Source organism: Bos javanicus, chromosome 10, assembly GCF_032452875.1.
Source record: "Bos javanicus breed banteng chromosome 10, ARS-OSU_banteng_1.0, whole genome shotgun sequence".
Classification (NCBI taxonomy): domain Eukaryota; kingdom Metazoa; phylum Chordata; class Mammalia; order Artiodactyla; family Bovidae; genus Bos; species Bos javanicus.
This window is the reverse complement of record NC_083877.1, coordinates 51,011,432-51,039,410: the sequence shown is the minus strand read 5'-3', so window position 1 is coordinate 51,039,410 and position 27,979 is coordinate 51,011,432. Positions and strand designations below refer to the sequence as shown.

Below are 27,979 nucleotides of genomic sequence, written 5' to 3'. Positions count from 1 at the left end.
AGACTAAAACCTGAAATCATCTATTTGCAGAAATCTAGGATTATAGAATGTATTTCCCAAATACATACACTTGTTAGTACTTTGCTTTTTTATTTTGACAATTTTATAGTAAGATCACTACATTGACCAAAAGAGGATAAGCTGTTTGTTTATGGGATTTTCTAGTAAAATATATATATTTATTTTACTTTTGGCTATTCTGGGTCTTTGTTGCTCTGCAGGGGCATTCTCTAGTTGTGGTACACAGTCTTCTCATTATGGTGGCTTCTCTTACTGCAGAGCACAGGCTCTGGAGTGTGTGGGCTTCAGTAGTTGTGGCTTGCAGGCTCTGGAGCACAGGCTCAATAGTTGTGGCTCACAGGCCTGTGTGCTCCACAGCATATGGGATCTTTCCAGACCAGGGATTGAACCCGCCGTGTCCCTTGCATTGGCAGGTAGACTCTTCACCACTGGACCACCAGGGAAGCCCTCTAGTGAATCTGTTTCTGTACTGGATTTGTCTGGAATAAAAGAATGTATAGGTCTTATTTTTTTCAAAAAGCATTGTTAGGTGTAAATGGGACTTTCAGATTGGTCTGACAATTATTCAGAATGTAAATATTCACAGTGTATGTAAACTACTAGTTTAAATATCAGACCTTCAAAGTGGTACTGAAACACCTTGATGAAATATTACCTAAAAGCAGTTAAAATCATCTAAAGCAGTATTCTGCATACTTTTCCTGTAAAGGTACGTGCGTGCTAAGTTGCTTCAGTTGTGTCCAACTTCTGTGCGACCCTATGGACTGTAGCTTGCCAGGCTCCTCTGTCCATGGGATTCTCCAGCAAGAATACTGGAGTGGGCTGCCATGCCCTCCTCCAGGGGATTTTCCTGACTCAGGGATCGGAACCACGTCTCTTACATCTGCTGTATTGGCAGGCCAGTTCTCTACCACTAGTGCCACCTGGGAAGGCCTCCTGTAAAGGACCAAATAGTAAATATTTTTAGGCTTTATGGGCTGTACCTGGTCTCTGCTGCAAAGATTCAACTTTGCTATTATAGTGCAAAGCAGCCAGAGACAGTACATAAACAAATGAGAGTGACACCCAATAAAACTTTATTTAGAAAAGCAGGGGACTTTAACTTGACAATGAATTTCAACTTAAAAAATAATATTTATGGGAACTCTCAGTACTTTCTGCTCAGCTTTTCTGTAAACCTAAAACTGCTCCAAAAAAAGTCTATTACAGTTTCTGGGACTTCCTTGGCAGTCCAGTGGTTAAGACTCTGTACTTCCTCTATAGGGGGCATTGGTTCAATCCCTGGTCAGAGAACTAAGATCCCACATGCCACATGGTGCAGCCAAAAAAAAAAAAAAGTTTATTAAAATTTTTCTAAATGTCCTAGAAAATAAAAATTATTTAGAATGATCAAAACCTCCATGACATCTGTTGGTTTTCACTGAGTGATAAAGCCCCCGGGTGACTAACTCATCCGTTTCAACTGTCAGGTATGCTTTCAGAGGGTCTAAAACCATCCTGTTTTACAAGGATTTTTTTTAAGACTTAAAAGCAAACAAAGAGGTAGAGGTGTCACATACTGTTACTACATTTGATAACATAAATACTCAGAGCACTTTCCTCAACACTTGTTGGAGGAATTGCTGATTTAAATGATTTCCTTGGTTGAACAGAAAATAATTGCTAAAATATTAATTCTTGAAGATTTTTGAATTATGCTGCTATTCTATCATTGATATGTTAATTACTTTGAGTTTGCATCCTATAGTATTTATTTTTCTTCTATAAATATACCAAGGAGTATCCTTTTTAGTAAATCAGCTAAAATATTTACAATCATTGGCTGTAATATCTGTATAACTCAGCTGATAATTCATTTGAAAAATTTAGACTTTGTTGCAGCTGAATTAACTTTTGAAATTTAGATGTGACTATAACATATATATCTACTTTTAAACTTTTTATCGTGACATGTAGCACAGAAAATACATAAAACAGAGATGTCCAGTTTAACAGACTAATTATAAACCAAACAGTGGAACTACCATGCAAGTCAAAATATAAAGCATTGCCAGCACCCCAGAAGCCTCTTGTATGTCTCATTCTAACTATAACCCCTTCCCTTATTCCTAGGGTTAACTACAGTCCTGATTTTTATAGTATCCATTTTCTTTTTTTAGTACATGTGCAGCTCTAAATAGTGTAGTTTGTTTTGCCTGTTTTTTAAAATTTTACAGATGGGCTCATATAGTATGAATACTTCGGTTTATGACCAGTCCTTTATACTGTATTCATTTTAGCTATTCAACGACAACAATAAAAAATGGTCAAGGTAGACTGAAGTGATGGGATATTGAGCTGTGTTCCAGCCTGTCTTCAGAAAAATTGCTTCATGGGTGATCTGTGAAAACATGTTTGGTGCCACTTCCTGCCCTTTAACCACATTTTCTGTCACGCAGGACACTGTTGCATGTGCCTAATGACAATCAGGATGGGTGATGAAAGGCATAGCGCTTGTTTTTGAAAACAGATTTCTCAGTGACTGTGAGATCTTGAATTTTATGGTGATAGGATTGTGTTAAACTAATCTTTAATACAACAAAGCTATTGTTGTATTAAAGATTAGTTAAAGTGAGTATGGTATACATATAGTAGATACATATAATATAGATACATACTTGTGTTTCTGACTGAAGAAACACTTTAATTACCTAAAACATTTGATTTTATAGAAAAAATACTTTGTTTTTCAGGTGAAACTTCCACCGATGATGGAAATCATAACTGCTGAACAGCTGATGGAATATTTAGGTTAGTGTTGAAAAGTGAATGATTTTTATATCTCTTTCAAGATAAAACAAAGTTTTCAAAGCTAATATTATTACCAAATTTCACCTTTTTGAAGCTATTTTTAATCTCGTAACTAAATAATTTTATTAGTGTGTTTCTGTTCTTGGATGTTACAGACTTCTTTCTAACCAGCGTTAAAATTTTTTAATGTAAATAAAGAGACTAGTGACATCTAGAAAACAACAAGGTATATATTAATTCCAATAAATTACAGAATGGGAAATGGCACAGAAACTCTTAACACTGCATGTAGAGAGTGTTTAAAAATATTGAATAGACTTGAATTAAAATCCAGGAAGTGATTTAGAGCAGTGCTACCCAAAATATGGTTCACGAACCTATGCCAGTCAATAAAATGTTAGACCAGTCTGCAGTGAAATAGAGGGTTGTACTAGCATATAAAACATTTACTTTAGGAAGCACACTGTTTAGTCCATCTGAAATATTTTTATAGCGAGTTTTTCTTGATGAAGGAAGCAGCATATTGAGTTGCATTCTTATGCAAGCTTCTTATTTTAAAACAGAGCGTAATACACAGTTTGCAGATCAGCTGCATTCAGTAGAACTTGTTTACAGAGCAGGTAGTTATTTATTACACTGAGGTCTTTTACAACTTAACAAATAAGAAGTTATATATTTGCACTGTTACCAAATGAGAAATCTTAATCCATATTCTTATTTTTAGTAATTAAATTTCTATTAAAAAGATCTTATTAGCTGATTAGTTTGTCTGTGCTCTTCCAGACAACTAGCTAACTGATTTTTTTGTGAGATGTAAGTTTAGTGAAATAATTGAGATTACAGCTTTTGGAAGACCTTTTTACTTATATAATTAATATAATTTAATCTTATTCACTGGCTAGGGAACCTCATCATTAAGTGTAGATTACTTCACTATCTAGATATCTGAAAATAAAGTTTCTGTTTATACCTCTTTTTACTCTAGCTTGGTGATTCTTAAACTTTGTGATTTCTAAATTATATTTCATAGAAAAAGGCTGAAATATGCTTAGTGTTTTTGAGGAACAGCCAGAAGGACTGCCCAGGACTGCAAAGGGAAAGTGTCAGGAGATGAGGTTAGAGACAATGGAATCATATCATATGGAGTATCCTAGGCCTTTATAGCAACTTTGACTTTTGCTGTGGGTGATCTGAGAAGCCATTAAAGTATTTTGAACCGAGGACTGACATGATCTGACTTTAAGATTCTTTAACAAGAATTCTCTGGCTTCAAACAGGGTAACAGAAGTGAGATTATAAAATATGGTCAGATTCTGAGTATAGAACAGACAGAATTTGCTGATTAGTTGAATGTGGAGTTAGAGTGAAGTCAGGAGTTACCCAGTGATTTTTGGCTTGAACAACTGGAAGGATGGCATTAACATCAACTGAAACGGGAACAAATGGAAGGAATATGTTTACGGAAGAATATCAGGATTTTGGTTTGGGGATGTTTATTACTCCTTGGAAGGAAAGTTATGACCAACCTAGATAGCATATTCAAAAGCAGAGACATTACTTTGCCAACAAAGGTTCGTCTAGTCAAGGCTGTGGTTTTTCCAGTAGTCATGTATGGATGTGAGAGTTGGACTGTGAAGAAGGCTGAGTGCCGAAGAACTGATGCTTTTGAACTGTGGTGTTGGAGAAGACTCTTGAGAGTCCCTTGGACTGCAAGGAGATCCAACCAGTCCATTCTGAAGGAGATCAGCCCTGGGATTTCTTTGGGAGGAATGACGCTAAAGCTGAAACTCCAGTACTTTGGCCACCTCATGCGAAGAGTTGACTCATTGGAAAAGACTGTGATGCTGGGAGGGATTGGGGGCAGGAGGAGAAGGGGACGACAGAGGATGAGATGGCTGGATGGCATCACTGACTCGATGGACGTGAGTCTCAGTGAACTCTGGGAGTTGGTGATGGACAGGGAGGCCTGGCATGCTGCAATTCATGAGGTCGCAAAGAGTTGGACACGACTGAGCAACTGATCTGATCTGATCTGATTGACTTTCCAGTGGAGATATCAGGGAGGCAGTGGGATATATAAATCTAGAGCCTAGAAGACAGGTCTAGATCAGCACTGTACAGTGAACTTTTGTGTGTTGATGGAAATGTTCTTTATCTGTGCTGTCCATTTTCTTAGCCACTAACCACATATGGCTCTTGATGTAGCGAATATTCAGCTACATTTTAAATTGTAGGAAAATTGAATATTTAATTTTAATTTAAATTAATGTAGCCACATGTCACTACTGGCTGTTGTGTTGGACAGTGCATATCTAGCCTGTAAATACCCATTTGGGAACAGTAACTATCATATAAAGGATCATTACACTGAGTCACAAATAATATATCCGTAGACAGAGAAGACATCAGTGGACTGAATCTGGGACATGCCAGTGATTAGAAGCTGGAGAAGAGGAAGAATATATAGAAACTCAGCTATGTAGAAGAAAAACTGGAGACTGATTTCCTAGAATCTAAATGAAGAGTTTCAGTAAAGAATGAGAGACTATCTGAGTCAAATGTTGCTAATAGGCCTTGCAGGGTTAAGACTAAAAATTAACCACTGATTGAAGCCATACAGAGGTACTTGGTAACTTCAGTAAGTCCACAGGATGAAAACCTGACTGGAGTAGGCACAAGAGAAAATCAGAAGTCCTAAGACATAACCAATAGGAATGGAACATAATGCAGCCACTGTGGAAAACAGTTTGTTAGTTCCTTAAATAGCTAATATAGAATTACCATATAACCCTATAGCTTCCCCCAAGAGGAATAAAGACATATGTCCATACAAAAACTTGTATAGGAACATTCATAGCAGCATTACTCATATATGCCAAAAAATTGGAAACAATCCAGATAGCCATCAACTGATGAATAAACCAACTATGGTATATCCATATAATGAAACATTATTCAGCCATAAAAGGAAATGTACTGATGTATTCTTAAATATAAACCTTAAAGATGTTGTGCTAAGTCAAAGAAGCCAAGTCATGAAAGACCACTTATTATGTGATTCCATTTATATGAAATGTTCAGAATAGGCAAATTTAGAGACAGAAAGTAGGCTTCATGGTTGCTTAGGACTGGGGAATATAGGGGGGAAATAGAGATTGACTGCTAAAGGGTATAGAACTTCTTTTGGGGGAGCCAAAATGTTCCAAAATTAGATCATGATGATAATTTCACAATCCTGTTAATATAGTTCAAAAACATTGAACTGTACACATTAAATGGGTTAATTTTATGGTATGTGAGTTATGTTTCAATAAAGCTGGTTTTAACAAGAGAAAGTTGGAGGAAAGGAATTGAAAAATACACTTTAGATAAATGAAGAATTAGTCTTAGGTATACAGGTAGTTCATCCTTAGCAATAGAAGAGAAGATAGACTGTTAAAAATAGGTGCAGGTTGGAATTCCTTAGTGGTCTAGTGGTTAAGAATATGCCTGCCAATGCAGGGGACATGGGTTTGTTCCATGGCCTGGGAGGATCCCACATGCCACAGAGCATGTGTGCCACAACTATTGACCTTCCTACACCACAGCTACTGAAGCCTGAATGCTCTAGGGCCTGAGCTCTACAACAAGAAAAGCCATCACAATGAGAAGCCCACACACTGCAACTGGAGAGTAGCCCTCGCTTACTGCAACTAAAGAAAGCCCACAGGCAGCAGCAAAGACTCAGCGCAGCCAAAAATAAATAAATACAAAAATTTTTTTTAAGATATAGGTAGATGGGTAGATGTGGGTATGGTAGCTTGTAGAAGGTCTTTTAAGTACTTTTATTTTCTCAATAAATGGGTAATCAGGTCATCAGCTGAGAGTGAGAATGAAGGAGGAGTTATTGAAGATGAGAAGGAAGGTATAATAAAATAGTTGCTTAGATATGTGGGAGAGTGAATGAGGAGATGCAATATGATTCCTGAGTTTTACCCTGGGGTTAGTGAGACCAGCCAGCATTGGTGGTATGATTTCTGTAGTCACATTCTGCTGCATGAGTATAGGCCTGAATAGTGGAGGAGCAGGGTTTAACCAGAGCTGGGTTTCTGCCAAGTGAGTATGTTGAAGAGAGTCTAGGGAATTGAAGTTATGTGTAGATATACCTGTGATATAATAATGAGCCATAATATTTAAGTTACATGAAGAGGAGATGCGGATATAAATACATTGAAGAAAAATGTGACAGGATTTAGTGGATTGTAGGCCCTAATACAATCAAAGAATTTTTGGAACCTGGTAGTAACAAAATTGTATGATCATAGGGAATGAGTTTCTGACATAAGGTGGAATATATGATTTTTGTTGGAAAAGAGATCAAGGAACAGAAAGGCCAGAATATTAGGTGGGTCATCTCTATGAGCATTAAAATTATCAAAAATTACAGCAGGATTTGTATCAGAGAGAGATAGTGAGCTAGGAATGAGAGAGATTGACCTAAAAGTTTGTAGAGAACTATAACCAGGTGGGTGAATAATGGGTAGTAGTATATCATGGCATAGATTTTAAAACAGTTTTAGGGAGGATGGGGGGAAAGAATGATCGTAAGGAACAAGTAGATATCTGCTACCAGCAGACTCACTGGTAAAGACGTATAAGCGAGAAAGGAGCTATCACTTAAAAGGACTGCAGTGTCATCAAGGCAGAGCCAAATTTCATTTAGGCAGAAGGCGAAGGAAACATTAAGAAAAAACATTTAGTAGCTTTGTTGAGAGACCATGAGTTCCAGAAGACGTTGAAATTCAAAATAGGAATTTAGAAGTCATGGATGGGAAGATCCCCTGGAGAAGGAAATGGCAACCCACTCCAGTATTATTGCCTGGAAGATTTCATGACAGAGCCTAGTAGGCTACAGTCCATGGGGTCGCAAAGTGTTGGACATAACTGAGTGAATGAGCACACACAAGTCTAAAGATTATATTTAAATCTGTGGAAACATGAGATCATTAAGAGAGAAAGAATAAAGAGAGAAGTGGGTGCAGGATTGTCTCCTGAAGTTTCCCAGCATGCCCAAATTGGGTAGAACAGTGTTTCTCAACCTTTTTTTTCAGTATTGTCCCCATAAGCCTTTGAAGACATCTTTGTCCTAATCACTCCAGGAAATTTTAATACCACAGACATACTGTGTGTCTCTTCGTGCTCTATGGCCCTTTGAAGGCCACAAGCGCTTATAATATCTAAGATATTTTTGCCCCTACCCTCCCAGAATCAGTTTTTGCCCTCTTGTGGGGGCAGCATCACCCCTACTGAAATATATAGGTTAGAGGACAGAATGGTAAGGGAAGAAGTAGCCACTAAGAAAGGAGAAAAGCCAGAAGAGGGTGATTCAGTGAAGCCAAGAAGAGAAGAGTGCTAGGAGGGAGAATAAGAGAGTATTGAATACTGGAGAATATTCTCTACATAATTTGGCAACATGGAAGTTATTGTAACCTTCACAGAAACAATGTCAATAGAGTGACGGGATGGAAATGAAATAGTGAGTTGAGGAGCATCTAAGAGATAAGTAAGTGAAGACTCAAATGCAGATAACTTCTGAGAAGTTTGTCTATGGATCGGTATGAGAAGTAGGTGAAAAGTAGGAAAAGGTTTAGTAGAGAACATGTGACTTATCTTGGTTTTATGGTATACTTAGAATCCTTGTAAAGAAGGTGGTATACTTAGATCCCTTGTGAAAAAGGAGGAAGATCGTTTTAGGGCTAGGTGTAAACTATTTTAAGCTCAAGCTCAAGGTAAAAAAATGGAAGGCATTTTTTTTCCCTTAATTTTATTTATTTTTTGGGGTGGGGCTGTGTGTGTCTTTGTTGCTGTGCAGGGTTTTCTCTAGTTGTGGTGAGTGGAAGCTATTCTCTAGCTGTAGTGAGTGGGCTTCTCATTGCAGTGGCTTCCCTTGTGGGGCATAAGCTCTGGGGCATGCAGGCTTCAGTAGTTGTGACACATGGGCTCAGTAGCACAGGCTTAGTAGTTTTGAGGCATGGCAACTTCCCAAATCAGGGCTCGAACCCCTGTCTCCCACATTGGCAGGCAAATTCTTTACCACTGAGCCACCAGGGAAACCTCTGTAAGACATATTTGGAAGAAGGGTGATTTGAGTACAATTTGACTGTGGCTGGTAACTCTGCATGTTACAGAAAGTTGGATTGGAGATTGGATTAGTAGGCTACAGCTAAACTGAGGAGTTTTGGAAGCCAGGCAGAGAAGTTTACTATGGTAGGCTGCTTCATGTATTTTAGTTCAAGAGGAGTAAACAACATGTTAAGTGTAGTTTTTAGGATTGTCTGGTTGAGACCGATTAGGAAATAGTAATAGCAACTCAGATGTGGTCAAATATCAATAGATTTTTGAATGCCTAATATATATAGAAAACATGTATTTTTGAGCCCAGTTTCCTATCCATTTCTTCCATATCCAACCACTATCCGTCCTACTTTCTTTGTTCTCATATCATGACTAGAATCACCTAAACCTACACCACCTGGCATAGTAGCCACTGGCCACAGGTGGCTTTTGAGCACTTGAAATATTGCCAGAGTGAACTGAGATTTTCTGTAAGTGTAAAATATATACTGGATTTCAAAGATTTAGCTCAAAAAAGAATATAACATATCAGTAATTTTTATAATGATTATGTGTTTAAATGATAATATTTTTAATATACTGCACTAAATATATTATTAAAATTACTTTTACCTAATTCTGGGACTTCCTGGTGGCTCACTGACTAAGACTCTGCACTCCCAATGTAGGGGGCCATGGTTCGATTCCTGGTCAGGGAATTAGATCCCACATGCCACAACTAAAGATCCTGTATGCCACAACAAAGATCAAAGATCTCAAGTGCTACAACTAAAACCCGGCACAGCCAAATAAATATTTTAAAAAATTTTTTACCTATTTCTTTTTACTTTTTAAAAATATGGCTACTAAAAATTTGAGGTTGCATATGGCTTACATTATATTTCTATTGGACAGTGCTAACCTAAACTGTGATACGTCTCCACAGCTTCTTATTTCATCCTGGCTCTGCTCTCTGTGCTACGGTAGACTGATATTGTTTACCTAACCTGTTCCTGCTGTTATTACCATCAGTCTACTTGCCTTTTTCTATTCTGTCTTCTGGGACAAAATAAGCTCTTTTGCTGTTGGTTCCCGTAGCTAAAGAATGCAGTTGTAATGGCAGAGACCCGTGAGCAGAAGCAGAAGGCATATGAATGGACGTAGGAAAAGATAAGACTGAAGTAGCAATAAAAGCATCATAAATTATAGTACCTCTGGATTTTATAGATGAGGTAACCAAAGCTCAGAAAGGTTAAATAATACGTGCTCTCTACCTGGGTACCTTCTAGTATTATTTTTTAAATGCTGAAAGGCTAGTATTCTCAAAAGTGTATCTCTTCTCCCTTTCTACCACTCAGGTGTGTATTTTAAATTTGTACTACTTGTTTCTATCTTCCTTTTTCTTTTTTCTTACCCAGCAAATATTTACTGATCACGTACTATGGACACATTGTTTGGAGTTGTCAACAATACAGTCAGTGTAACTGCACAAATGTACTCCACTGAGAAAATGTTAACATGGTATTTTTCTTGGAAAGAAAATAATTAGTACATCTTGGTATTTTAAATTTATCCAACTGCTATGTTTTAAAAAGTCCTAAAGAAGCAGGACATAGAGATTTTTTTAAATTATAGGGAAAAGAAAAATTGATGAAGAAATGTTTAGATCTGGGGTAGGTGAAGAGGTTTGGAAGTCCTGGGTGAGGCTGGATGAGGGTACTCATCTACTAGGAATAGCATGAAAGTAATATGATCCTAATGGGAGGTGGGGGAGAAGTGAGCAAGAGTGATGTGAGACGAGAGCTTCTGGAAACTCTGCCTTGCCAAAAATAAAATTTATTCAAGGCCATTTCTGCCAGAACTAACTGTTTAGTTGTCTAAGCTATTTGGATTTTGTTCTCTTGAGATGACTGAAGTTCTCTGGAGGAACCAGAGACATTTTGCATAAATAAGCAAGCACTAGTAGAAATATAATAAAAGAAAACATTGAAGACTTTCCTGTACCCAGATGAAGAACCATGGGGAATGGGAATTTTGACCTGTGGGTCAGGAATCTGACTGGCTGAGTGACTCTCGTTTAAGGTCTCTTACACAGTTGCAGTCAGTGTGTCAGTTGGGGCTGCAGTCTTATCTCCAGGCCCAGCTGAGGAGGATCTCCTTCTAAGCTTACTTACTTGGTTGTTGACAGGATTCAGTTCCTCACAGGTCGTTGGACTGAGGTCCTCAGTTTCTCACTGACTGTGGCCAGAGGCCTCCTTCAGTTGCTTGCCATGGCCTCTCCCATAAGGCAGCTCAGAACATGACACGTGGCATTTTTCAGAGTGAGCAAGTGAGAGAGCACCATAATGAAAGACACAGTATTTTCTTTTCTAATTTTGTAAGTGACATTTTATTAATTCTGTTGTATTTTATTCACTGGAAGTGAGTCCAGTCCACAGTCAAGGGAAGGGGATTATACAGAGGTATGAATACCAGGCAGTAGGGTCCATCAAAGAGGCTGCCTCCCTTAGTGAGGCCATTCTTTTCTTGTCAAAATCTTTTCTGACCTCAGGAAAAGAGAAGTTGCTTATCTGAGTCTTTCCCAATGATTATTATACTCTTAACACATAAGCTTTAATCTATGATAGCATACCTAGGGTCATTTAGTATTGAATTATATAATATTCTGCATCCTGACCCTGCTAAAATGTTAGAAAAACACACACTACAGTGTTTTATCAGGATAATTACAGAACTTACATGAAATATAGGATCAAAGTATAGCAAATATGGTCTCAATTATTTGCGTAAATAATGTATAAAATTTACTCAATGTAGTTTTCAGTTAAGTGCTATATTAAAATTTCAACATGTAAATATAGTGTGCCAGTTATAGTAAGGTTTCAAAAATATTTGTTAAATATACTTGCTTATATATTTCTGTGAATGAATGAATTTAGTATTTTTGGAGTTCCTTTACCTATGGTGCAATAAAATTGTTATTAGATTTTGCTGTCTTAAAATTTTAAATAAACCCACAGATAATAATATATTGATGTTTATAGGAATTCTTTGATTATCAAAATTGGAGAGATTGAAAGAGTACTGGCTACAGTCTTTGGAAGTTTATTTTGAATTTGAAAATAAAAGTTATATAAAAGCAATTTATCAACTTGTTAGTGGTTTGGGAGGCTGAGAAGCTGGTTATATCACTGTTTATATAAAAATTAATTCCAGATAACATAAAGACTTAAACATAAAAAAAAAACACATAAAATTACATGAAGAAAGTATATGTGAATGTTCGTATACTCTGAAGAGGTGAAAATCTTTCTAAACATAACGTCAAGCTCAGAAGCTGTAATAGAAGACTGTGACTATATTAAAATTAAATATTTCTATGCAGTGAAAAATAGGCAAAAAAGCACCATCATAAAGTCAGAAGCCAATATGGGGAAAAAAATAATGTACCACACATTTAACAGGAAATGTTCTCATTTCTCTAATTGAAAAAGAGCTTTTATAATTCAACAGTTCAGTTCAGTTCGGTCGCTTAGTCATGTCCGACTCTTTGCAGCCCCATGAATTGCAACACACCAGGCCTCCCTGTCCATCACCAACTCCCAGAGTTCACTGGACTCACGTCCATCGAGTTGCTGATGCCATCCAGCCATCTCATCCTCTGTTGTCCCCTTCTCCTCCTGCCCCCAATCCTTCCCAGCATCAGAGTCTTTTCCAATGAGTCAACTCTTCACATGAGGTGGCCAGAGTACTGGAGTTTCAGCTTTAGCATCATTCCTTCCAAAGAAATCCCAGGGCTGATCTCCTTCAGCATGGACTGGTTGGATCTCCTTGCAGTCCAAGGGACTCTCAAGAGTCTTCTCCAACACCACAGTTCAAAAGCATCAACTTTTTGGCGCTCAGCTTTCTTCACAGCCCAACTCTCACATCCATACATGACTACTGGAAAAACCATAGCCTTGACTAGACAGACCTTTGTTGGCAAAGTAATGTCTCTGCTTTTGAATATGCTATCTAGGTTGGTCATAACTTTCCTTCCAAGGAGTAAGCGTCTTTTAATTTCATGGCTGCACCATCTGCAGTGATTTTGGCGTATAAGCAGGCAATTTGAAGAAAAGTATATATAACTAATATATATTTTAAAAAGCAAAACATAGATCAAAAGGTACTGCATATATTAAAATGATGCTACATATATTTAAAAAGTGTCACGTATACTAAAAGTCATTTATATATTAAAAAGGTGATACCAAATAAAAATACATATATAAAAAGATATCAATTTGGAGGGGTGAATAGTTGGTTTACAACAGTTTCAGATGTACAGCCTAGTGATTTGGTATCTTTACAGATTATACTCCACTTAAAATTATACAATAGTGGCTATAATTCCCTGTGCTATACAATATATCCTTGTTGCTTATCTATTTTATACATAGTACTTTGTATCTCAATTCCATACCACTTTCTTGCCTTTCTCCTTTCCCTCTCCCTACTAGTAATCACTAATATATCAATTTCTTAAATGCAAAAAAGTTTTTGTTTACTTCTAAGAAAAACAACATTCAGAAGACTGATAACACCCATTCTTGGAAAGGTACTGGGGTAACAATTCTATTGCTGATATCCGTGAAACTTTGTAAAGCCTTTTAGAGTTTTATTGTAGTGATGTGGAAAGATGCTCATGAAGGAAGAAAAATAAATTCAAAACATAGGATGTACACTGAGAAAAATGTAAGATCTTAGCTAACAGTTAACATTGATTTTCTCTGATAATTTTCTCTGAATAGAATTGGGTGGGGGCTCTTTTTTATGTTACTTATTGTTACAGTTTATAATTTAAATACATTACCTTTATAATTAGAAAAAAAGTGATATTTTTAAAAGGCAACTTTACAATTTCTTTTTACAGGAGATTACATGCTTGATACAAAGCCAAAAGAAATTTCTGAAATTCAGCGTTTAAACTATGAGCAGGTAACAACCCAATTTTTGTTATATTAAAATAGGTAATTTGCCCTTATGCATATATTCATTGGTCACTATCAATGGCTTTTCAGGCATATTCTTTGTTTTCTTTTTTTTTTACGCACTTTTAAAAATGTAAAAACCATTTTCAGCCCATAGCCATGTTTGACCCACAGGCCATACTTTGCTGATCTCTCTTTTATATGAACCTATATACAGTCCATGGGGTCACAAAAGTTGAACACGACTTGGTGACTAAACCATATAACATGAAGAAAGAAATATGGACACCATTCTACACACCTATGAAGAATCATGACCTAGTATTTTCCTTGAAAAAATTGACTTTCAAGTGAATTTGTTATTGATGCATCTTCCCTCATTTGTTTATATTTTACAATTAAGTTATATTTTGGAAATCATTCAGCAAATGATGTCTAGAGTATGCCATTAGGACTAAATCTTCTATTTCATAGTTTCAGTGTGTTTGCATTGTTTGGCACATTCTTTTGAGATACTATTCTGTAATATAGGTGGGGACCACTGGGCTCAAAATTATTGGAGCTGGAAGAAAGCAAGAAGAGCTTCATTTTCTTCAGTATTCTTCCTTTGTTTGACAAAAGAAGGCAAGAAGAACACAGGTTCTTGCAGTGGAAGAAGTATCAGCCAGGGAAGAAACATATCATTGGAACTTTTGTTTGACTGTGTTTAAGTTGTTTGGCATGTTCTTTGGAGATACTATTCTGTAATACATGAGGGGACCACTAGGCTCAAAATTACTGGAGCTGGAAGTAAGCAAGCAGAGCTTCATTTTCTTCAGTATGATTCCTTTGTTTGACAGTAGAAGGCAAGAAGAACACAGGTTCTTACAGTGGAAGACGTATCAGCTAGGGAAGAAACATATCACTGGAACCTTTATATAAGTTTACTTTCAAAGTAACCCTTATTACATACTTTCACCAGTGTCCAGATAGCAAAAAGAAAACTCATTTCAATATTGCAAAATTTCTTGAATTTGAATGTTAGATAATCTAGTTCTAATAAGATCGAAAAGCTAGTATGTTACATTGAATCACTGTGTAAGGTAGGAAATCTGTGTGTGTGTTAAGTCGCCTCAGTTGTATCCTACTCTGTGCAACCCCATGGACTATAACCTGCCAGGCTTCTCTGCCCATGGGATTCTCCAGGCAAGAATACTGGGGTGGGGTGCCATGCTCTCCTCCAGGAAATCTGTAGTTAAAGCCAAATAGGTATACTAAGTCATTTCAGTTCTATTGGAATTCGTTACTTAAAGCAAGGATTTCCAAACATTTTTCACAGTAGAAACTTGTTTTCAAATGAAATCTTATGTTAACCTTCAATTTATAAAGCCAGTGAATATTTTATAAGTGTAAAGTGATATGGTTAAACTTGTATCATTTATCAAGTTTGTATCAGTTCTTATTGAAATCGGTAAGGCTATTGTAATTAATACAAAAACTTGAAATTAGAAATTACAGATCATAGTTGCAGTTTCATATCAACCTCAAAATTTAGTTCATTTCTGTTGCACAGACTTGAGAAAATCTTGAGTGCAAAGTATTTGCAAATAATACCAGCACTTTGTTTCAAGTCTTGTCTTGCAGTCTCAGGATGTGCTTCCATTGAGATGATCTGGACTCTTGAAAAATGACTGGAAGTTTTGTTTCAAAGTTGAAACAAACACTGACAGCCACTTGGATTTCTTATCAACATGTCAGACAAAAAGTACCGTGTTTAAAATAAGTTCTAAAACTATAAGGTATTGTGATTGAATTACCATTCATTTTGAGAATAGTACGTTCAGTTCAGTTCAGTTCAGTTGCTCATTTGTGTCCAACTCTTTGCGACTCCGTGAACCACAGCACACCAGGCCTCCCTGTCCATTGCCACCTCCCGGAGTCCACCTAAACCCATGTCCATTGAGTCAGTGATGCCATCCAACCATCTTATCCTCTGTCGTCCCCTTTTCCTCCCGCCCTCAATCTTTCCCAGCATCAGGGTTAGTGCCAAGCTGATAAAATTGAGTCTAAGCTGGTATTTAATGCTCCACAGGTATGATGTAACAATAATCTTTTTGTATAATTTTGTGTGAGCAGAAATGTTCAAGCCTAAATTTTAAAAGACCAGTGCAGAACTTCAGTCTTCCTGATTTAAAATCCTTACCAGAAGTTGCAATATAAACAAAATACTGTGTGTTTATGACAGATTTTTATATGACTGCAAATATATTTTTTAAATATATCTTATGTTTAAATTTAAAATTTCACCACATTAACAGTACGTTTAAGAAAAATTCTAAGAAGCAGTTGAACTATTGGCTTTAAAGAAGTAGTGATCCTTTTATCAGCACCCTTCCCTAATTTATATTTTATGTTAATTATCATAATATGAATTTAGGAACAAAATGGCAAAATACTCTTTCAAACTCTTTGTTTATAGATTTATTTATATCAGTTTTATTCTTTATGGAGATTATTAGTTATATTAATTTAGTGATTTTAATATTATATAATCTATTTTAAATGTAGAAGATATATATAGGTGTAAACTTGAAATTATACTCCCCCTTGAAGAAAATTGGGTGATTGGCAACCAAGAATTTAACAAATAGCAGAAAAAATCAGTAGTAGTAAAACTGCAGTCCTACAGTGGCTCATATTCATTCATATTTTCCCACATTCATCATTGTTATGGCTTTAGGCAAAGTTTTAAAACACAGAAAGGAAAAAAATGTGAGTTGATTGTTTTCAAAGGTTCAACTTTAGGGAAGACTGAGAAAATAAGTGTTTCAGGGTATTACAATTGTTAGAAAAAACCCAAAAACTCTATGATAGTGCTATCCTGTTGTAAATTCCTCACTCATAAATTTAAAACATTTGATTAATTTCTGTTTTTAGTCTGTGTTGTCTCTTATGATAGAATTTTGTAAGTTAACTGGTAAAACTTTTCTTATGACCTAAATTTGTCCTTTCCAGATTTCAGAGAGTCCCTAATTGTAATATAAAAGGGTTTATTTCATGTTCAGCCATTCTACTATAAGCCCTCCAGTAGGCTATAGTCTATAGCCTATTTTATATCTTTAGTATGTAGCACAGTATCTGATTAACAGTATAGATCTAATAAAATTTTATCAAATTTTCTATATTGAATTTTATTTGTTCCATCAAATATACCCTCTATACTTCTGTCCATATTTAATATATTAAAATGTTTCAGTTCAGTTCAGTTCAGTTCAGCCGCTCAGTCGTGTCCGACTCTTTGTGACCCCATGAATCACAGCACACCAGGCCTCCTTGTCCATCACCAGCTCCTGGAGTTCACCCAGACTCACGTCCATCGAGTCAGTGATGCCATCCAGCCATCTCATCCTCTGTTGTCCCCTTCTCCTCCTGCCCCCAATCCCTCCCAGCATCAGAGTCTTTTCCAATGATGGCACCCCACTCCAGCACTCTTGCCTGGAAAATCCCATGGATGGAGGAGCCTGGTGGGCCGCAGCCCGTGGGGTCGCTAAGAGTCGTACAAGACTCAGCAACTTCACTTTCACTTTTCACTTTCCTGCATTGGAGAAGGAAATGGCAACCCACTCCAGTGTTCTTGCCTGGAGAATCCCAGGGACGGGGGAGCCTTGTGGGCTGCCGTCTATGGGGTCGCACAGAGTCGGAAACGACTGAAGCGACTTAGCAGCAGTAGCAGCAACTCTTCACATGAAGTGGCCAAAGTACTGGAGTTTCAGCTTTAGCATCATTCCTTCCAAAGAAATCCCAGGGCTGATCTCCTTCCGAATGGACTGGTTGGATCTCCTTGCAGTCCAAGGGACCATCAAGAGTCTTCTCCAACACCACAGTTCAAAAGAAAAACATGTTTTAAAATAGTCTTCATTACACACTTACATGACCATGTTTAATGAGAAACCTGGTGTGGACAGAATGACTCTGATTTGACCAATAAGCCTTTGTGATTGAGCCTTTTTTTCATAGACTTCACCTCCCACTGTTTACACTGATACAGAATTATTACCCAAAGTCCATAGTTTACATTAGGGTTCACTCTTGGTGTTTATACATTCTTTGAAAGTGTCTCAATCATGTCCGACTCTTTACATCCCCAGTGGACTATATAGTCCATGGAATTCTCCAGGCCAGAATACTGGAGTGGGTAGCTGTTCCGTTCTCCAGGGGATCTTCCCATACATTCTTTGGGTTTTGACAAATATATAATGACGTGTATCACCATTATAGTATCATACAGAATAGTTTCTCTGCCCTAAAAATCCTCAGTGCTTTGCCACTGCGTCCCTCCCTCTTCCACTGATCTTTTTACTGTCTCCATCGTTTTGCCTTTTCCCATTGTTTTGTGTCATGTGGAATCATACAATACACTTCATATTGGCTTCTTTCACTTTGTAATGTACATTTAAATTTTTTCCATGTCTGTTCATGGCTTGATAGCTGATTTCTTTTTCTTTCTTTTGTTTAAATTGTGGTTAAAAAAACATAAAATTTACTCTCTTAACCATTTTTTTTCTCTTAACCATTAAGTGTAATGTTAACTGTATTTATATTCTTGTGTAACAGATCTCTAAAATAGTTTCATCTTGTAAAACTAAAATTCTGTAATAATTGAACAATTCCCCAGATCTCCCTCCAGCCCCTGACAACTACCATTTTACTTTCTATTTCCATAATTTTGACTACTCTAGATATCTCATCTAAGTGGAGTCACATAATATTTGTTCTGTGTGGCTTATTTCACTCAGCATAATGTCCTCAAGTTTCATCCATGTTGTAACATGTAATAAAATTTGCTTCTTTATTCCATTGTGTGTGTGTGTGTGTGTGTATATATAAATAAAACATGTTTCCTTTATCCATTTTTCTGCCTAATGGACATTTGAGCTACATGCACCTCTTGGCTTTTGTGAATACTGCTGCAGTGAATATAGGTGTACACCTATCTCTTTAAGATGATGCTTTTGATTCTTTTAGGAATATACCTGGAAATAGGAGAGGCCTTTCTCTTTGACTAGAAACTTTTGTCTTTGAACTTCCTGGTCTAAACATAGATCCCTCTCCCCTCTCACTCTGTATATCTTTATCCTATCCAATTCTTCTTACTAATACTTAACTTTATATTATAATTTATGTATTTTTCTCTCAGTAGTAGACTGTTAGTTCCATGAGATTAAGAACTTTGTTTTATCCACTGTTTTATCTTTAGAACTCATATTTAATGCCTGTAACATAGTTCAGTGCAATCGCTCAGTCCTGTCCAACTCTTTGCAACCCACGGACTGCAGCATGCCAGGCTTCCCTGTCCATCACCAACTTCCGGACCTTACTCAAACTCTTGTCCATCCAGTTGGTGATACTATCCAACCATCTCCTCCTCTGTTGTCCTCTTCTCCTCCTGCCTTCAATCTTTCCCAGAATTAGGGGCTTTTCAAATGAGTCAGCTCTTCACATCAGGGGACCAAAGTATTGGAGTTTCAGCTTCAGCATCCGTCCTTCCAATGAATATTCAGGACTGATTTCCTTTAGGATGGACAGGTTTGATCTCCTTGCAGTCCAAGGGACTCTCAAGAGTCTTCTCCAACACCACAGTTCAAAAGCATCAATTCTTCAGCTCTCAACTTTTCTTTATAGTCCAACTCTCACATCCATACATGACTACTGGAAAAACCATAGCTTTGGCTACACAGACCTTTGTCGGCAAAGCAATGTCTCTGCTTTTTAATATGCTGTCTGGGTTGGTCGTAGCTTTTCTTCCAAGGAGCAAGCGTCTTTTAATTTCATGGCTGCAGTCACCATCTGCAGTGATTTTGAAGCCCAAAGAAATAAAGTCTCTCACTGTTGACATTGTTTCCCATCTATTTGCTGTGAACTCATAATCTTAGTTTTTTGAATGTTGAGTTTTAAGCCAACTTTTTCCCTCTCCTCTTTCACTTTCGTCAAGAGGCTAGTTCTTCTTCACTTTCTGCCATGAGGGTGGTGTCATCTGCATATTTGAGGTTATTGATATTTCTCCTGGAAATCTTGATTCCAGCTTGTGCTTCATCCAGCCCTGCATTTCACATGATGTACTCTGCACGTGAGTTAAACAGGATGGCAATATACATCCTTGACGTATTCCTTTGCCAATTTGGAATCAATCTGTTATTCCATGTCCATGTCTAACTGTTTCTTCTTGACCTGCATACAGGTTTCTCAGGAGGCAGGTAAGGTGGTCTGGTATTCTCATCTCTCTAAGAAATTTTCACAGTTTGTTGTGATCCACAGTCAAAGGCTTTGGCATAGTCAAACCAGCAATCAAACCTGGGTCTCCCACACTGTGGGCAGACTCTTTACCATCTGAGCCACCAGGGAAGCCCCTTAAACATAGTAGGTACTTCATAATAAAAATGGAAAAGATGAATAAATTGGATAAAGTGGAAAATTTATAGTAAATGTGCCTGTATTTAAATATCTTTTTTTGTCATTGTTTTTCTCATTTTTTTCTCTTCCCCTTTCTATTTTCAGAATATGAGTGATGCTATGGCAGTGTTGCACAAACTACAGACAGGCTTGGATGTAAATGTAAAATTCACTGGTGTTCGAGTGTTTGAATATACACCAGAATGCATAGTATTTGATCTTCTTGATATTCCTTTGTATCATGGATGGTTAGTGGACCCTCAGGTAAGTACAAAATCTTAAATTATATGAACACAAATATAGTAAAAATTTATTAATTTGGCAAAGGAATCTAGGTTTACATTTTCTGATATTTCTATTTTTGTGTTTTTACATGGAATTAGCCACATTGTGAGGTTAAGAGCACAGTCCTCTAGACTGCTAAATCTGCTCAAGACTTCTGACTATAATTTCATGGAGTTAGAGGCCAGCTACAGAGCTGAGTGCACATCCTCAGCAACACCTGTTATTGTCTATGTTTTTGATTATAGCCATCCTAGTAGATGTAAATTGTATCTCACTTGTGGATTTGTTTGCATTTCTCTAATGATTAATGTTGTTGATTATCTTTCCATGTGCTTATTAGCCATTTGTATATCTTTAGAGAAATATCTGCAAGTCTCTTGGCCATTTTTAATTGGGCTATTTGTCTTTTTGTTACTGGGTTGTAAGAGTTTTTTCTGTATTTATAATATATAAAGTATGTAAGTATAAAGTATATACTTTTAGTGCTTACATTTAGGAGTTTGATACATTTTGAGTTGATTTGTGTATGTGGTTTGGGGAAGGAATCCAACATTATTCTTTTGCATGTGGATGTTCAGTTGTCTCAGTCTCATTTGTTGAAAAGATTATTCTTCCCCACAGTGAATTGTCTTGGCACTCAGAATGATCTTTGTGAAATAAACCCTACCCTTTATCCCTGCACCCTACTCCTTTCATCAGAAGCCTCCATTGTAACTAGAATAAGATACAAAATCTTTTTTTTTTTTTTCAATTTTTATTAGAGTATAGTTGATTTACAGTCTTGTGTTAGTTTCAGGTTTACAGGGACGTGTAGTCAGTTATACGTATATCTGCCCCTTGTTAGATTCTTTTCCCATATAGGCCATTATAGAGTACTGAATAGAGTTCTTTATACTATACAGCAGGCCCTTATTACTAATTTATTTATATAAAGTAGTGTACATATGTCAGTCTCTCAGTCTCCCAATTTGTCCCTCCTTCCCCTTCCAGCCCTGGTAATCATGAGTTTGTTTCCTACATCTGTGACTCTCTTTCTGTTTTGTAAATAAGTCAATTTGCACCATTTTTTTTAGATTCCATGTATAAGTGATATCATATATCTTTCTCTATCTGACTTACTTCACTTAATATGGCAATCTCTGGGTTCATCCATGTTGCTGCAGATGGCATTATTTCATTCTTTATATAAGATATAAAATCTTTATTAGAATTTTTATGATACACTGCATAATCTAAACTCTGCCTCATGTCCAACTTCGCCTCTTATATAATTCTCTCACCTCTTTACTGGCCTCCAACAACACCAGCTGCCTTGCTATTTTTGAGATATACAGAGTCGTTTCTAGCTCAGGTTTTTGTACTAGCTGATTGCCCACTGTGGAACACTGTTTTCCTGCCCTAACACATTGTTCTCCCAGATCTTTCCATTTCTGGTCTCATTATCCAGGTCTTAGATCAAATATCATCTTGTTAGAGAGGCCTTCCCTTGTTGAAGTTAGTCACCCTCCTTTTCCCAAGTCATTATCTAGAACTGTTTATTTACTTGATTGACTGTCATCTCCCAGTAGAGTGTATGTTTTGTGAAGGCTAGGCTCTTATTGTTAAGAACAGTGCCTGGCACATAGTAGATTCTCAGTAAATATTAACTGATGAAACATTCATGCTTGTACTACCTACAGAGACAGAGAGATCATATAGCAAAGATTTGGTAGTGTTTCTTCATCCCTGTCCTTTGGTAAAGATAACTGGTATTTCTGAGCAGTGAAAGGCTTGCTGTAAGTAGACATCTGTTTATTTATTTTGGCACTCTGACTCTTGAGAACATCACTGAAAAGTCTAAACATGTCCAGCATCTGAATCCTCCAAGGTAAATCATGTCCTGGCAAATGGCAGTGCCAGGTAGCCTAGATTCTTGACAAAAATGAACTTATGGCCTAAGGAACTTAATCAACTGGATTCAAATCATCCCTCTGACTGTATAGCTGCATATTGTCTGGCAAACAGTTGAATTCATATGCTCAAAGAAAAGTATACTCTAATGTAGGATACAAATTGTTCATCAGATTTTTCTGGTCTGCACAAAGCTGTGCTTTTTATCTATTTTTACTTACTTGTTTCATGACTGAAGGATTCTAATGCTGAGAAAGAAAAAAGAACAAGGTAAAAGCTTAAAATCCATAGGCTTCTGTGAAATATCTCTTCGCACTGGCTGATTCTTTCTATTCTTTGAATATGTGTACTGCAAATAATTATCTTGCAATAAATGTGATTCTCTGGATGGTTCAGTTCAGTCGCTCAGCCGTGTCCGACTCTTTTTGACCGCATAAATTGAGCACGCCAGGCTTCCCTGTCCATCACCAGCTCCCGGAGTTTACCCAAACTCATCTGCATCGAGTTGGTGATGCCATCCAGCCTACTCGTCCTCTGTCGTCCCCTTCTCCTCCTGCCCCCAATCCCTCCCAGCATCAGGGTCTTTTCCAATGAGTCAACTCTTTGCATGAGGTAGCCAAAGTACTGGAGTTTCAGCTTTAGCATCAGGCCTTCCAAAGAACATCCAGGACTGATCTCCTTTAGGATGGACTGGTTGGACCTCCTTGCAGTCCAAGGGACTCTCAAGAGTCTTTTCCAACACCACAGTTCAAAAGCATCAATTCTTCGGCATTCAGCTTTCTTCACAGTCCAATTCTCACATCCATACATGACCACTGAAAAACCATAGCCTTGACTAGGTGGACCTTTGTTGGCAAAGTAATGTCTCTATTTTTTGGTTGGTCATAACCCTCCTTCCAAGGAGTAAGCGTCTTTTAATTTCATGGCTGTAATCACCATCTGCAGTGATTTTGAAGCCCCCCAAAACAAAGTCTTTCACTGTTTCCCCGTCTATTTCCCATGGAGTGTTGGGACCAGATGCCATGATCTTCATTTTCTGAATGTTGAGCTTTAAGCCAACTTTTTCACTCTCCACTTTCACTTGCATCAAGAGGCTTTTTAGTTCCTCTTCACTTTCTGCCATAAGGGTGGTGTCATCTGCATATCTGAGGTTATTGATATTTCTCCTGGAAATCTTGATTCCAGCTTATGTTTCCTCCAGCCCAGCATTTCTCATGATGTACTCTGCATATAAGTTAAATAAGCAGGGTGACAGTATACAGCCTTGATGTACTCCTTTTCCTATTTGGAACCAGTCTGTTGTTCCATGTCCAGTTCTAACTGGTGCTTCCTGTCAGGAGGTCAGGTGGTCTGGTATTCCCATCTCTTTCAGAATTTTCCACAGTTTCTTGTGATCCACACAGTCAAAGGCTTTGGCATAGTCAATAAAGCAGAAATAGATGTTTTTCTGGAACTCTCTGGCTTTTTCCATGATCCAGCGGATGTTGGCAATTTCATCTCTGGTTCCTCTGCCTTTTCTGAAAACAGCTTGAACATCTGGAAGTTCACGGTTCATGTATTGCTGAAGCCTGGCTTGGAGAATTTTGAGTACTACTTTACTAGCGTGTGAGATGAGTGCAATTGTGCAGTAGTTTGAGCATTCTTTGGCATTGCCTTTCTTTGGGATTGGAATGAAAACTGACCTTTTCCAGTCCTGTGGCCACTGCTGAGTTTTCCAAATTTGCTGGCATATTGAGTGCATCACTTTCACAGCATCATCTTTCAGGATTTGAAATAGCTCAACTGAAATTCCGTCACCTCCACTAGCTTTGTTCGTGGTGATGCTTCCTAAGGCCCACTTGACTTCACATTCCAGGATGTCTGGCTCTAGGTGAGTGATCACACCATCATGATTATCTGGGTCATGAAGCTCTATTTTCTATAGTTCTTCTGTGTATTCTTGCCACCTGTTCTTAATATCTTCTGCTTCTGTTAGGTCCATACCATTTCTGTCCTTTATCGATCCCATCTTTGCCTGAAATGTTCCCTTGGTATATTTAATTTTCTTGAAGAGATCTCTAGTCTTTCCCATTCTGTTGTTTTCCTCTATTTCTTTGCATTGATCGCTGAGGAAGGCTTTCTTATCTCTCCTTGCTATTCTTTGGAACTCTGCATTCGAATGGAAATATCTTTCCTTTTCTCCTTTGCTTTTCGCTTCTCTTCTTTTCACTGCTATTTGCAAGGCCTCCTCAGACAGCCATTTTGCTTTTTTGCATTTCTTTTCCATGGGGATGGTCTTGATCCCTGTCTCCTGTACAATGTCATGAACCTTCGTCCATAGTTCATCAGGCACTCTGTCTATCAGATCTAGGCCCTTAAATCTATTTCTCACTTCCACTGTATAATCATAAGGGATTTGATTTAGGTCATACCTGACTGGTCTAGTGGTTTTCTCCATTTTCTTCAATTTCAGTCTGAATTTGGCAATAAGGAGTTCATGATCTGAGCCACAGTCAGCTCCTGGTCTTGTTTTTGTTGACTGTATAGAGCTTCTCCATCTTTGGCTGCAAAGAATATAATCAGTCTGATTTTGGTGTTGACCATCTGGTGATGTCTATGTGTAGAGTCTTCTCTTGTGTTGTTGGAAGAGGGTGTTTGCTATGACCAGTGCATTCTCTTGGCAAAACTCTGTTAGCCTTTGTTTGCCCTGCTTCATTCCGTACTCCAAGGCCAAATTTGCCTTTTACTCCAGGTGTTTCTTGACTTCCTACTTTTGCATTCCAGTCCCTTGTAATGAAAAGGACATCTTTTTTGGGTGTTAGTTCTAAAAGGTCTTGTAGGTCTTCATAGAACTGTGCAGCTTCTTCAGCATTACTGGTTGGGGCATAGGCTTGGATCACTGTGATATTAATGGTTTGCCTTGGAAACGAAAAGAGATCGTTCTGTTGTTTTTGAGATTGCATCCAGGTACTGCATTTCAGACTCTTTTGTTGACCATGATGGCTACTCTATTTCTTCTAAGGGATTCCTGCCCACAGTAGTAGATATAATGGTCATCTGAGTTAAATTCACCCATTCCAGTCCATTTTAGTCCCCTGATTCCTAGAATGTCGATGTTCACTCTTGCTGTCTCCTGTTTGACCACTTGCAATTTGCCTTGGTTCATGGACCTAACATTCTAGGTTCCTATGCAATATTGCTCTTTACAGCATCGGACCTTGCTTCTATCACCAGTCACAGCCACAGCTGGGTATTGTTTTTGCTTTGGCTCCATCCCTTCCTTCTTTCTGGAGTTATTTCTCCATTGATCTCCAGTAGCATATTGACACCTGCCAACCTGGGGAGTTCATCTTTCAGTGTCCTATCTTTCTGCCTTCTCATACTGTTCATGGGGTTCTCAAGGCAAGAATACTGAAGTGGTTTGCCATTCCCTTCTCCAGTGGACCACATTATGTCAGACCTCTCCACCATGACCCGACTGTCTTGGGTGGCCCCACACGGCATGGCTTAGTTTCATTGAGTTAGACAGGCTGTGGTCCGTGTGATCAGATTGGCTAGTTTTCTGTGATTATGGTTTCAGTGTCTGCCCTCTAATGCCCTCTCGCAACACCTAACCTCTTAACTTGGGTTTTTCTTACCTTGGATGTGGGGTATCTCTTCACGGCTGCTCCAGCAAAGCGCAGCTGCTGCTCCTTACCTTGGACAAGGGGTATCTCCTCTCAGCCGCTGCCCCTGACCTTGGGCGTGGGGTAGCTTGTCTCAGTCGCTCCTGCGCAGTCGCAGCTTGGCGCTCTCGGTCACTGCCCCAGATGGACACTAATTCAGCCACTGAGAAGGTATTTCTCCATTACTGATAATTAATTCTTTAAATGCAACATTGGAAGCCAGATGATAGTGAAAATCATACATTCAGTGTGCTGAAAGAAGGCAAATGCTAGCCTATTTCCTGTTCCCAGAAAAATTATCTCTCAAGAATGGAGAGAAATAAAATCATTTTTAAGATTGGCTTCATCTTTTTAAAAAAAAAATTATTTATTTATTTGTCTGTGCCAAGTCTTAGATGTGGGATCTTTAGTTGCATCATGCGAACTCTTAATTGCAGCACATGGGATCTAGTTCCCTGACCAGGGATCTAACCTGGGCTCCCTTGTGTTGAGTTGCATTCTTAGCCACTGAACCACCGGGGAAGTCCCTAAAGTCATTTTTTGATTAATTGAATTAAGATAGTTTCCTGCCAGTAGACCATTATTTATGGAAATTCTGAACAAGGATTTTGAAAAGAGAGAAAGTTATCCCAGATAGAAGAGTGAGTGGAGAGAAAATAACATGATAAATTAAAATCATTGTTGATTATATTAAATAATATCATCTTTTACAGTTTAAAAACATTAGCATATGCAAAAATAATAATATAAGCTGGGAGAAGGGTAAAGTTTTCTAAAGGCCTAGAATTAATTGATCAAGAAGAGAATATTAAGTTCTAAGTTTGATATGATAAGGGTCGATATTATAGTTCTTATAACTTCTCTGTCCAATATGGTAGCCAAATATGGCTAGTTAAATTTAATTAAATATTTACTTCCTAAGTTTCTCTAGACACACTTTAAATTGCTCAGTAGCCACCTGTGACTAGTGGATTTCTTACTGGGCAACAAAGATTTAGAATATTTCCATTATTACAGCATGTGCTGATGGATAATGCTCCTTTAGAGTAACCATGAAAAGAATAGAAAACATAGTACGTAACTTCTGCATTAGTAAAAGGGGGAAGTTTAATCCAAAAAGAAGAAAGGAGAGGTAAAGAAATGTAGAGCTGATGGGAAAGAGAGAACGGTAGATTTAATATATTCAAATATATGAATAATTGTAATATCAATAGGACTAAATGCTCTAGTTAAAAGTCAATGATTCTGAGGTGAGGTTAAAATATATATATTTGCTGTTACAAGAGACATATATAAAATAGTCTGAAGTTACACAGAATAATTGCAAATAAAAAAGAGATAAAAGAGATGCCATACATTGCTAATCTAAAGAAAACTGATGTACCGATAGTAATATCAGAAAGAATAGACTTTTGAGTCAAAAAGTATTACTATTGACAGAATGTTTAATTTGCTAAGAAGATATAATCATTTCAAATGTGTATGTGTCTGGAGACACCTGGAAAATAAATACTCTGATTGACTATTCCTTGAACTCAGTGGGAATCGCCACAGAGAGTAAAGGTCAGTTTTTAACAATGGAAAACAGAATTTGTATACAACTAATAACATAAGCTCCAAGTACATAAAGCAGAATTTAATAAGAAGAAATAAATTTGTCATACTGGAAGCTTTTACAATACTTTTTACTATAATTGATAAAAGCAGAAAAGATAACCTAATAAACATATATTCTTTTCAAAGAATTAATGAACTTTTTATTTTTGACTAATTCTAGGTTTACAGGAAAGTTGAAAAGATAGTATTCAGAATTCCCATACATTCTTCACCCAATTTCTCCTACTCTTACATGACCAT

At 37.5% G+C, this 27,979-nt stretch overlaps 1 protein-coding gene across 2 annotated transcripts in view; it reads left to right on the top strand.

The window, feature by feature from the left end:
• The window catches only part of MINDY2 (MINDY lysine 48 deubiquitinase 2), an 85,569-nt gene that overhangs the window by 15,981 nt on the left and 41,609 nt on the right, over window positions 1-27,979 (top strand). For both annotated transcript variants that reach the window (XM_061431154.1, XM_061431155.1), the window contains exons 2-4: window positions 2,754-2,811; window positions 13,817-13,881; window positions 20,409-20,567. In XM_061431154.1, coding sequence (XP_061287138.1) covers window positions 2,754-2,811; window positions 13,817-13,881; window positions 20,409-20,567 — 282 coding nt within the window. The remainder of the gene's footprint in view (window positions 1-2,753; window positions 2,812-13,816; window positions 13,882-20,408; window positions 20,568-27,979) is intronic.